The 13,415-nt window shown below is 39.8% G+C and overlaps 1 protein-coding gene across 2 annotated transcripts in view; it reads right to left on the bottom strand.

The window, feature by feature from the left end:
• Positions 1-343: 343 nt before the first annotated feature.
• UBE2H (ubiquitin conjugating enzyme E2 H) overlaps positions 344-13,415 on the bottom strand; it is a 90,984-nt gene continuing 77,912 nt past the window's right edge. For both annotated transcript variants that reach the window (XM_031674134.2, XM_031674135.2), the window contains 2 exons: positions 6,294-6,422; positions 344-2,621 (listed from right to left, as the gene is read on the bottom strand). In XM_031674134.2, the coding sequence (XP_031529994.2) occupies positions 2,497-2,621; positions 6,294-6,422 (254 nt within the window). In that variant the 3' untranslated portion in view covers positions 344-2,496. The remainder of the gene's footprint in view (positions 2,622-6,293; positions 6,423-13,415) is intronic.

The following is a 13,415-nucleotide window of genomic DNA, read 5'->3' as shown; positions in this document are numbered from 1 at the left end:
GCCTTCATCACACAGACTTGGAATGGACACACACACACGTGCACACACACTGCAGCCATGTTCAGGTCTGCTTCTTAACCCCTGCAACCTCCCCCAACAAATCTTCATTTGGAAATTCTGTACCACCAGACTCCTAGTGCTGGAGCTCTTGATTGCAGGCAAGCTGATGTCTTTAGGTTAGAGAAACATGGATTTAGTCGGGGAGCAGAGCTGTGGCACTGCTCACATACCTTTCCTAAACTTGGTTCTACTAGTTTTTTTTTTTTTTTTGACAAGATTAAAGGCAATTATTATATGGACATTATTTTTGAAAGGTAATTAGAACACTATTGTTTATACAATATTGAAAAAATACAATTTTTTATTGTTTGAACTCAAATCACCACCCAGCACTTTAAGCCTACCCTAAGTCGCACCTACAAATAACGGTTATAGCACAAGCAAACTGCTAGTTCAGCAGGGAAGCAAGTTAGACAGTGCCAGCAGACAGACCCTCCCTCCCCCAAGTAATGAGAAGACAACGTGCTAGATAAGAGTTAAAGTACACCATTACATGTTAAATAGTTAATACTACCCTTCCAACAAGCCACAAATGCTAGATAGATACCTCAGTACAGTTAACTAACCACAGCCCTACATAACTCACTTTTAATTTTTTTTAAAAAGAAAACCTTTTGCTTCATGCCCGTAATTAACATAAAATAAGTAAATTCTTTGCTTTTTATTTAGGAAAATAATCATGCTAAAAGCAAGTTGTATTTTATATAGATTTTCAAAGAAAAGATTGATTGTGCTTTTTGAATAAAAAAAGATAGGATATCTTCCAACCTTACTGACTCAAATCTTGTGGAATATAGCACTTCTAAACTAAAAAACACACATCAGAAAGAAAAATTATCCCAGTGGGACATTCAAAATCATCTTTAGAAGATTTTAGGATTGGCTAATTCTGCTATTGTCCTACTGGTTGTGGCAAAAAAGAATACACAGCTACTGTCTGAAGTTCTCCAAATTCAGCAGGCAACACTTGGATCTGGGAGAAACTCTGCCAGCAACCTGGACATATGGTTAGCTGAGTAAACATCTGATTAGCAGGCATTTAAACTGTCTTATTTCCTCTTGACATATACAGGAGAGAAAATTTTCTTCCTTCAAAACCTGTTCTACTACATCCTATTTCTGAATCCTTTCCTCTTATTCAGTCTCACTCTGAAAAAAAAGCTGTGTTTGTTTTTCTCATGTAGAGTCACTTTGGGTACAAGAACCTTTATTTATTCCAATTATTACTCATTTTAAATTTAGAATGTGTGTTGGGTCTGAAATACCCATTTCCCACTCCCACAAGCAGATGATGACCAGGCTGCTGCCAAGAGCAGCAGCAGAAGGGAAAACAAAATCAAAACGTGAAAGAGTGCCTAGGAGTCACGGCCACCAGAAGGGTCTTCTTCCCAAGTCTAATGGTCCACTGAGCAGCTGTCCAAGGAGGAGGCCATCTCTTGGTAAGTGAGGATTAAATTTGCAACCTGTCTAAGCACAATTCACACACACACCAAAAAAACAAACAAAAAACCCCCCAAACAACTGAAACAAAAACCCCACAACCTCCTTCAAATGTAAAGCTCTCAGTCCAGGGTGGCAGTCTCAAAGTGGCCAGCAAAGGGTGAGGATGTGACTCTGCACGTGTTGGATGAAAGGAAACATCTTCCCAGTCACTTTTCTCCTTCTGTCCTGTCCTCTCAAAAAAGGTCTGGATTACAAGTTCTACCCCCAAGAAAAAGAATCAGGTTCAGAAAACACTTCCAAAAGGTTCTCCAAAGCAAAACACTTGTGGTTGCAGGGCCGGGTAGTGAGAAGGGCAGGAATCTACATATAAAAATGTACTTAAAATCCAAGTCAAAAAGTTGTTTTCAGTTTCAATCCTCCAATTAGCTCCCTGTTTTATATTGTTACTCCACAGAAATGGGGCCACCTAGGATGCACACAGGAAGGAGCAGCTCCAGTTCTGATGTGGCTGGCTCTAAATGCTCCCACAGCAGGCCTTTTCCTCCCCAGTTTTTTCCTTTCCATTTTGAAAAAGCACTATTCTATCTTCACGTCCAAGAGCTGGTTGGTTTGGTATGTTTCTTTGGAACCATCAATAAAAGAAGCAACTTTTTCCTGTTATTTTTACTCATGTCTATCTATCAGAGCGGCTATTTCTTTTGACAGTTCAGTAGCACACAGGCTGACTTGGCCAAATGGACTTATGAATGCATGCATCCAGACCGCATATTGCTACCAAAATGGAATGTGGGAATATGCTATGCACCTCAGGTTGAGAAATGACCAAGAAATCAAGATCTAAAGGGTGATATATAATATATATATATCAATGCTATTATTCATAAAAACCTTGTTTAGTAATAAAAAAAATTGCTTTGTTTAAATATGAATATTATAGTCTGCTTCTCATGGTTAGGAAATAATAGTCTTTCTGAAAAGCAGGTGCTTTTTCTACTACAACTCCATATCCTGGGCCTCATCTTCCGAAAAGTCAGACATAGAACTCTCCGACGAGCTGTCACCGGTGCCCTCTTCCTGCTCTTTTAGTGCCTCCTCCGTTGCATATTTCTGGATGTACTCTGCACAGGGTTGGGGGATAAAAAAAAACACAAAGGTAGTGAGCAGGTGGGCCTGTGCTTCAACAACCCCAAAGCTGACAAGTCCCCAAGCTTTCCCCGTGCGGTGTGGGCAGGGGGGAAGCAGACGATGACAGTTATTCTAGTCACTAAAGCTAAGGGGAAAATTGCACAGGGAGATGCCTTTGGAGTTGATGCTCTTTGCCCCCTTAAGTAAGAAGAGGCAAAGCTTAACACTTGATCTGCAGGGGAATAAATACACTGCATCACCACTGGGCCATCACCTCCCTCACAGACGTGTACAAGACAGCCTGACCACCCCGGGCCTTGGCTGCAAGACCCAGGAAAGCTGGCAGACATCCAGGATGATGTCTGGGGTTGAAGAACCCCCAGTTCTCCAGCCAGGGCGTCCTCTCACTCGCCCCTTGTTGCTTACTGATACGCTACTGCACTCCTCCAAACTTGATGCACTGGGGAAATGCAAGCCCTACACTTTCTTTTTACTTTCTGGGTTAACTAAACTATTCACCCCCCAGATAGAACAGGACTAGTTATGATTCCACAGTAATTTACAAGGAAATCCCACATCAATTTAGATCTACAGTTATATAATTACCATCAGCCCAAGTCTATTATTTTAGGAAGAGATTTGAGTCTAAACAGATCCTGCCGTCAGGTTTTTGAAGCAGCTGGTAAAAAGTCTCTCAGCTGCTCAGGAACAAGCTGCTCTCTGGGGACACAGCTAGCCCGAGTGACATTACTACCTATTATTTATTTACCTAAAGATTTATGCTGCTATAGCCTAGGCTGAATCTAGGTTAGCTGAAAAAAAAATTTAAGAACTGCCAAATAAACAATTAAGCTTTTTCCTAAAAGTCCAGGTGCAGACAGTTTAAGTAAATAGCCTATTCACACAATAGGAAAAGACGAGACAGAATCCTATCCAGAAAAATATATCCTCGTGTCCTCGTGCTTTGTTTTTCGTCCTATGGAGTTGCAGGGACTAGAAGAGAAGGTAAAAGGATCAAGTCCGAACAATTTAGTGCAGGGCCAGCTAAGAATGTTTTTTATATTTTCAAAGGGTTGTTAAAAAAAGGAAGAGAAAAAGAAGAGTGCATGACAGAGACTGTATGTGGCCAAATCTGGGCATTTACAGAAGAAGTTTGCAGACTTCTGACTTAGAGCCCTACAAATTCATTATAACAAAATTTTATGCTGAGATAATGAGACTTCAAAAGCCCCTGGCTAGGTAGAAACTTACCTTAATTTACTTTTTAGAGTGAGAAAAGTGTTTATTAAAGTCTTAGAAATTTTATTTTTACTCTCTAAAATTGGCTACTTTTTCTTCCTTTGTAGAGAGAAGCTGCTGCACTCTGACACTGTAATTTGATGCTATGCGCCTTCTTCAGTACATTCAAAGAGACCAATGTGTCGTAAGTGCTTACTGGGACAAGGCCTTTCAGGAGATAGAAAAATGAACAGCAAGGTCACTAATAAGCAGGAGTCACAGACAAAGATAAAAACAGTCAGCTGCTAAGTGCCATCAGAAGGAAGCAGGAGGAAAGGACTGCAGCCTGTGAGAGCCAGGAAGGCCATATTTGCAGAGAGGTCCAGGAAAACGGGTCTTGAGAAAAGTCTAAATGATTAGGGAGAGAGAGGGTCACAAATTCAGAAGGGGAGGAGAAACAAAACTAGACCCCAGGAGTTTAAGGCAAGGAAGTGAGAAGTTTGAAAACTAAAGGAAATAAACAGCAAGACTTAAAGGAGTCCACAGGAGCAGATAAAGGCTTCTGACATGGGGATACCTCTGAGGCGGTAACATGGAGGAGGAGGAAGACCAACATGCTAGGAAGAAGGGGATAAATGGGAGACCAAGATCACAGGTTGGTGGAGGCCTGGGTCTGAGAAATAAGACAGGCTCTCTTATTTTCCATAGGAAGCAACAAAGAAAAGATGGTGGGGGGAATATATATAAAGGAGCAGTAGGAAGTTGGGGTGAGCTCAGGTCTGACAGACCTCAGATCACTAATGATAGCCAACACTAATGTTTCAGAAATCTAGAGCCTAAGCTAGAGCTTGCTGTTCTAAGATAAAAACGTAGTTTGGGTTCCATTTGTAATTGGGACTATAGCAGATAGGAACTAAAACAGGAATAGTGTTAAACAGTGAGGCATAATGAATATAAGAACTATAGAAATATGCTCTGCACCGAGGTATCTGTGGGTTGCAGACACTGTTAAGTGACTGCTATGTCAAAATTTTAATACAGTCTCATAACAGAATTTTATCTGGTCGAAAATGACTACGTTTTTCTTTAAATATATGTTTCTTTGCCTTTATCGATATTTTGCTACATAAATTAGATATTAATTTGCAAAGCACCTGAGCCCTAAGTAAATTAATTACAGTAAATTTATTTTTACTTTATTCTCAACAAAAGTACCAAATGAAATCCTAGGAGACCAGGGAAGAATGAAAAAATGAAGAAAAGGAAAACTACAGTTCAGTAGCCTCAGATGCTCCCATTCGTCTCATACCATCACAGAAGAGGGAAGACCGATGTATTCTGGGCTTTCATAAATTATTTCTACTACCATCTCTTGCAAACGTGCTCAGAGGGGCCATATACCTTGTAGAAGCTGACGTTCTGAATGGTTATGCAGATGAACAAGTCATGCTAAGCCATTTGTTAAGAAGAGCAGGCCTATTTTCATGGACTTTAAATTTCTCTCCTTTCTGGTGGAGCTTTATGTATCTAGACTTTTCACTATGAAAGTTCTCAAACATACACAGAGATAAAAGGACAATGTGATGAACAGGGCAACCTTGTGTGTAGCTTTAGCTGTCCTTTCAGAACCACGTTTTCATCTTAACGAAGTTTGTTCCCATGAGCATGTAAACTAAGAATGGGAAAACAGGATTCTAAATCTTACAGGATGAGCCAACTAGTGCTACCAAATTTCTAAATGTAGTAGTGCCGCGCATTTCTAAACTTTGATAGCACATTTTAAGTTTTAATAGAAAAATCCACAGCTCCAGGGCACTGGGGCCAGTAGAAGAGAAATGTGCCTAGATGTAAACTCCCCAATATACAAGCATATCAGTATGAGACCAAGAAAAGCAGCCAGTTAGCCAGTTGGGTACTTTTTATTCAACAGATAACATGATATAATTTTTTAAAAGTCTAATAATGAATTCGGTAATTATTCCCCAACTCCTAAAGTTAACTGCTGTCCTGATGGGCCAGGACAATTCCATTTGTAAACAAATGTGAGATTATGCCTTTCAATTAATCCTTTACTCTCAAGTCCAATTTTCTAATTTTACACGACAAGAGGAAGCAAATGAAGGCAAAGGTTCTTCCATACAGGTGGTCACAGGGATTTCTGGGCAGGGCTATGTCTACTACCACCCAGTTAGTAAACACCCCTCTTCCTCAACTTCCCTTTTTTTTTCCCTCTCTCTCTATTTCCCTTCTTCCTTGCTGAAACCTCCAGCTTTTTAAAGGTGTCTCTGACCCTCGAACCTAGCTACCGAGGCCAGTGAACTCTGCTCCAGCCCACAGCCGTCTCTTTTTATGCCTGAGAAAAATTATGAATAACTAAGAAGGGTTTTAATGATCAAAACACAACAGACTTAAGTTCTTCTGTCCCCAGGCTCAACTATTTGCCTTACCTTTAATTTTCTGCTTGTATTCTTCTGGTCGATGGAGGTACATAGCTGCAGCGTCACCATTGAGAGGATCTATGGGGTTGGGATAGGCCAACAACTGGGGCAGGAAGGACTCAAATATATTGGTAAGATCTGAAAAACAAACAGAAATACGTCATGCACGGAACAAGCAAGTTCACCTAAAATTCATGTGAATTTAGTAGTCAAAATGTCTTACCTTCCTAGGTATTTAATCACATGGATGTTTTTCCATAAAAGTGCTCCATTACCTGTGACTTATATTTTACATACTCCTTTCAAAACCAATCTTTAAACTTAATTTGAAGAATCAGATAGAGGTACACTTGATACTCTCTTTGAAAGGCAGTTGTCCCAATTCTAATTCGCTCTACTTTCTAAACTGAGAATTGAGAAACATTACTATACAGTGCTTATGAATTAAAACCTGTGCCCAATATGCTATAGTACTCCACATTCTCACAAACTGAGTAATGTCTTAACATCACCATTTCTACAACTTTGAAAAAAAATCCCCACCCTGAGAAGTATTCAAGCATCACATCTTAAAAGAACTGAACACAATTTTATAGGCCTTAACATTTAATTCAATTCTTCTAATTTCTAATGGAGATGAATATAACCAGTTCTTCAATTATTCTGGGTAATAAGGGTGGGAACCTATATGGACACTTAAAATCATAAACAATTGTAACACAGATAAGTACCAATTTACTGTATTTATTCATATTAATTTTAATAAACATTTATTAACTCCCTTCTTGCCTGATTCAGCTGGGTGTACACCGATGACATCTACACATACAGTGCAAACAACAAAACCCCTGCAGTCACCTAGTGTTTTACAAAGAAAGCAGGCTTCCATTTCTCTGCCCACTCTAGTTACTCATCATGTTTTATAAAAAACACTTCTGTTTCTGGAGGGAATGCTAAAGAACAGTAGCATAAAAACTACTCTTTTAATTTACTCTGCTCTTTTAATGAATTTTGTTCTAGAGTGAGCACTCTCACACAGTATTACAAGGGAATGTTCTGTCAAGCCACATCACTTTAGATTAGTAGTTCTCAGCCAGGGGTGATTTTGCTCCCCCCCATGGCCACTTGGCAATGCGTGGAGAGAGATGTGGTTGTCACAACTGGGTGAGGGAGGGGGTAGGTGGTGCCACCAGCACCTAGTGGACAGAGGCCAGGACGCTGCTAACACCCTACTACAGTACAATGCACAGGATAGCCCTGCACAACCACAATGTCAATAATGCAGAGGTTCAAAAACCCTGGTCTAGATAAAAAGGGTCAGCCAACTTTTTCGTAAAGGGCCAGAGTAAATACTAACTTAGGCTTTGTGGGCCACATTTGGTCTGTCACAGCTACTCAACACTCAGCTCCACCACCGCAGCACAAAAGCAGCCACAAATAACAGATAAACAAGTGGGTGTGGCTATGTTCCAATAAAACTTTATACACAAAACCAGGCAGTCAACATTTCCTGACCTCTGCTCTAGAAAATCCTACAAGCAAGAAGCAGCTCTTCCTTGTCGCTATAAAGTTAAGAAACTGAGCAGTCAGAATGACCTAGAGCTGCACTATTTAACAGAACTTTCTCCAATGACAAAAATGTTCTGTATCTGCTACCAGTATGGCAGCCACTAGCCACATGTGGCTGTTGAGCATGTGAAATACAGCTGGTTTGACTGTGAGGAACTGAATTTTTCATTTCATTTAATTCTAACCAAATTAATCTTAAATAACTACATGTGGCTCACAGATCTCATACTGAACAACTCAGAGAGTGATGGATGGACAATCCCATGACAGCCAGCAGTCCTGTTCTCATTCATCTGTCAGTACAAAGAGCAGGTTTACCTTCAACCCCAAGTTAAGGACTTGGTATTATTGATAAGGCTAGCTTTCTAAAGAACCACATTATAGTAAAATTCTCACATACCAGGAAACAAATGCAGAGATTCTTAATCTAAAAGCACAGAAAAATGATATTCCAAGACAACCCCAACAATTTGTGGCAGGATTTTCACCACTGTTTTACTTTTTTTTTTTTAAAAAAATGAAGCAACATATTTAACAAACCAATAATTATTCATTGTACAAAATCATTGTGAACTATCTGTAAAGGCTAAGGGACAGAGAAAAATGCTCACACTCTGAGTGGAAAGTCTGTAAAATAGTATATTCTCTAGAATTATGATGTACACAGTGTGTATAAGAATATTTTAAAAGTTATGTTAAAGCAACAGGCTTGTAATTTCTACATTTCACACTTCAAATGACATTTTACTTCGTTTACCTGTAAAAATAGCATTTTCCTATAAATATGTCCTTTCAACTTTTGCGTATGTTTGAAACATTTAATAAAACACAAAAATTCTGAAAAAAATTTTCCTCTCTTTATCCTTAAGTGGATGGGCTACCAAGGCAGTGGCAGAAAATGCCAAACGGTAAGCAAATTAAGGAGAACAAAAAGTGTGAATCAGAAGTTTTACAAATTGAACATGACCTCAGAGCAGGGAAGAGTTTAGAGTAACATTAGTAACAGTAACAGTAATAGTAACAGCGGCAACAGTTTACACTTACACAGCCCTTACTGTAAGCCAGGCCCTGTAAACACTTCACATAGACACTCTTAATTTTACTACAGCCAATGAGATAGGTACCATTACTATCTCCATTCTGCATATGGGGAAAATGAAGCACAGAGAGGTTAGGTAACTTACCCAAGGAACTGGGTTTCAAACCTGGGCTTTTCAATTACACTGCTTCTCTTAATAGATAAAAGGAACACTGTCTCAACCATGAAGGGACAAGCTCCCCACATCCCTGCATCAGAATTGTATACCTTCAGGCATGGTCACCTCCCTCCCCAAAGTTTTCCTTTCTCACAAGTTCAAGGCCAACAGGATGGTCCCTAAGCAGAGAATGTTCAAGAGTTTCTTGGCTGAACTGTCAGGTATTTCACAGAGGCAGTGTGGCTTGTTTTCAAGTAGCTCAAACACAGGAAACAGCCTGTGGCTGTTCACAGATACCCACACATACTGAACTGGGGGCCTCTCCTGCCATATCAGCATTACAGGTGCTGCTCCCAAAAGATTTAATAGCTGAATGTTCCTATCAAACAACAAAGAACTTGAAGAAAACAATAAAGTGCAGGTTTTACTCTCTTTCAGTTCAGAAGTCCTTCAGGATTTGAGAAATACTGCAGACATGTCTCATAACTAGGTGTTTCATGTGTTCCAGGAAAAGATTTTATACCCTTCCCCACTACTTTCAAGGTTTTCAAACTACCAATAAGTGGCTTTGCCTTACATATTTGTCCAAAACAAATAAAAGAACCCTCAGTGATTGGTTTTTCCTTCCTGTGTCTACTGTCTTCAGGCATTAACATACTTTTGATCCATTTTACAGAAGTGCTGAGTCATAACTCTAAAACAGAAGAGCAGAAAAGGAAAAGTACGCAGCCCAGTTTGGGGTGAAGATGACAGCTTCTGAAGGCCAGGATGTTGTGGTCATGGCCATTTTAAAACAGTAAAGTATTCCTGAAAGTGGCTAACAGAGTGACTACCATTGAGAGGGTCCTCCACAAAGAAACATCTCTCAGACATGCAGATGTGCACAAAATCTGCTTTCAAGATAAGTGTTCTGGTAGAAGAGACATAAACTATAAACCAAGAATGAACTAAAGATACTCATCTTTGGAAAAAAATCCATCATAATAAACATTTTTTCCCCTGAAATTGTTAATAAATCAGTTCAACTCTTTTTAGAAAAACATTAACCTTTCATTTTTTTGAAAGGGAGAGCGCCTGACATAGGCTACCCAACCTAGAGATTAGTCAGCTGGCTCCATTACTGGCTGCCTTAATTTTTAAAGGAAGTCCCAAGATCCCTGAGAAGTCTAAATTCTGATGAGCAAACAGCTCTTACTTTTGCCTTGGACTAAATCAGCACTTCTCAAAATACAGTCCATTAAGACTGATTCTTCAGCCTAACCTTATAGTATTAATGTTAACAATGTTACAACACTCAGACTTCAGCTGAAGCACATTATGATTTATATTCATATTTAATTTTTAAAAACACTCAGATCATACTGATCTCTCATCTAAAGCAGCATCATTTACCCTACTCAGTCCAGAGTCTTGGGCGAGTCTCGGTCCTGACTGTCCATAAGAATTACGCATGGAGTTTTTTTTTCAAATATGCATGCTGAGGCCTCAAACCTACCCCAGAGATTCTGACTTAGGACAGGCTGGCATCTGCATGTGTGATGTGTGTGCAGAAATGCACTACCTCCCTTACACATCCCTGTCCTCAGAGACCAAATGGAAAGAGCTATTTGCTTGTAGGTTCTCTAGCTCAAGAAAATGTTCAGAGGTCTTGGCAGCTAAGCTGACAAGAGGCTCTAATTTAGTAGCCCTCCCTGACCCTCTCATCATTCTTTTTCTGCACACTGCTATCACCATCACTTCCTCCAGGTGGAGGTATTCCAAACTATAGGTAGGAAAGCAGGTCTCTTCCTCTCTGCATCTCAATTTCTTCATCTGCAAAAAGAGAAGTATAATACTGCAAGAAGTAGTACACGTTACTAAAAATGACTATAAAACAGGTTTCAAACTGCATCAAAGGACTAGACTAAAATATTAATACAGATATGCCATCTTCTCAGAAGAAATTTCAGCTACTTGTATCCCTCAAGGAATACATGTTAATTAAAATGAGTCACACACACACAAATGCACCAATTCTTAAAGTATAGCCACCCTACTCCAGGTGACTCACAAAAAGACGGGTACAAGGCTTAAAGAAAACACAGGAGGGGATGAATCACATATCTCATGTTTTATTCTCGGTTGTTTACGAACCAGTGACCATAAGTTATTTCTTCTTCCTCTATTTCCTTTGAACATTAAAATGGAAACTTTTACAAAGCATGCTGCTATCTTCAGGTTAAAACCCTGTGGATGCTGAAGCCTGATGTGGTCAGCCCTACCAGGAACCACAATTACCAGGCAGTCCTCTCAGAGACTGGAACTTACATAATCTTCACTTGTTTTTTCATATTTAACACCCCAAATGCTGTAACTCAGAAAATACACCATCATACAGTACAGTCACAGCCAGGCACCACCAGCCATCAAAGCCACTCCTCCCTTCTCCAGTACCGCCTATCCTGCCCCCTTTTCTCACCCTACTCCTTGTCCCCCAGATGCCCAATGCCCTGGGTTCCTTCTTTTTAAAGCCAAACAAGTAACATGCAGAAAAACTTGTTTGGAAAGACATCAGCCACTTGCACAGCAGTGTGAATTCTGTGGTCTTTGTATTAATACACAGTATATTTTATATACTGTTACTCCAGGAAGCTCATCATCTTTCAATTTCAAAGAAATAAGTCTATGTTGATAACTACCAAACCTCCTAATCAGTCCTTTATATTTCTCTTCTTAAACTTGACACACCTAAAATTATTTCTCTGAAAACCTATTACCTTTCTCCTGCAACATCCTTGTCCCTAGGCTCTGAATCTCTGGAAGGACCTCAGTTAGGCCTTCCTCTTTTATTCCTTGTACTCAGCCAACTTCTCAGAGTCACTACTTGTCCTAATGAAATGCCTCTAGTTCCCCTTCCGTTTCCCCTGGCATGTAACTACATCAAGCCCAATATATCTTTCCAGACATGGATCAGGACAACCGTCTCTGGATGGCCTTCCAGGCTCCAAACTCTTGCCTTTGCAATCAGAGAACATGTCCTTAAAACAATCACTCAGGTCATTTCTCATCAATAGCAAGTTCTTGTTTTCCTTCAAAACCTCATACTCCAGAAGCATGCTATCCAAACAGACTTATATTTCACTGACCCCCTCCCTCCTGGAGAAGGACCCCTGGCCTCCCAAGGTGACAATCACTGAGCTAGCCACAGCTCCCTAAGACATTCTATGTTTCATATCAATAGGGAGCAGGGCTGCAAAAAGAGAAAGAAAAACCCCACAATTAAAGAAGTAAAAAGACGGTCAAAACCCACAAGGAGTCGATTCTAGTGGCCCAGAACTGGTAACTCTATGACTTCCTTATTTCCATGGCTTTTGGCCATTATAGTTGAAGTTTATGGCTAAATAAGTTGAGATTATCTAGGAGTTAAAACCATGTTATCCTTGATTTGCTAGAGAAAATTAGCAGCTGACCTTTCAAAATCCCATTGATTGACTTTGCTCATCTTATAAGAAACTAATTCATCATGATTGCTAAGCAAGCCATGGATTTATAGCCGTGTGTTCAAAATAAAACCAATCATAAAATTCCATTTCATTCATTCAAGTTTTTTTTTTGGGGGGGATCTACTATATGTATAAAAACACATGTACTAACTAACATACGTGTAGTCCAAGTTTATAAGATTGAAACAGGGCAAAATAAAATCTCCAGATTTCCTCCGGTTATTTAATAATTTGGGGTTAATTAACAGATCCTTACTTTTCTACTCTTTTGTCAGCCCTTAAGAAGTTGTACTATTAATGATGAGTTTGAGTTTTTCACTTTAATTTTTCTTCTACTTATAGTCTGTGAATACTAAAAACAGTGAAATTCTACCCTCACAAAAGGAGGGGGAGCCAGAAACCTCTCTCTTCAGCTGGAGGATCAGCACTGCGTTTGACCAAGCAGGTGTTATGTATGAAAGACTGAGTAAGCAGAGGGTCCTAAAAGGTGACAGACATCCCATAGAGGAAGACTTCAATAAAGCCAATCAGGAGAAATGCCCTCAGATAGGCAGGCGGGCTTTTAAAAAGAAATGGCTTTGAGACTAAACACTAACTAATTTGAACCTAACTTCAATGAGGAAAGCCTTTTTGAGGGCACAAACATGGCAAGCTGAAGCAGACCACGACAAAGACTTGCTGTGGCACTGTGGCACAGAACCAGCTGGCCACAAGGCTTGCCATGCTGTGTTTAGTTCACCAAATTCCAACATGCTTCAATGAAATCCAGCAAACCACTGTGCTAGATGATATGTTCAAGAATGTACCCTATCACTTAACTGAGAGGGTCTCCCGCGTGGATAAAAGTATATAAAAGGTCTGAACTCATTAGATTTACACGTGTT

The sequence above is a fragment of the Vicugna pacos genome, chromosome 7, assembly GCF_048564905.1.
Source record: "Vicugna pacos chromosome 7, VicPac4, whole genome shotgun sequence".
Lineage (NCBI taxonomy): Eukaryota > Metazoa > Chordata > Mammalia > Artiodactyla > Camelidae > Vicugna > Vicugna pacos.
This window is presented reverse-complemented; position numbering and strand designations above follow the sequence as displayed.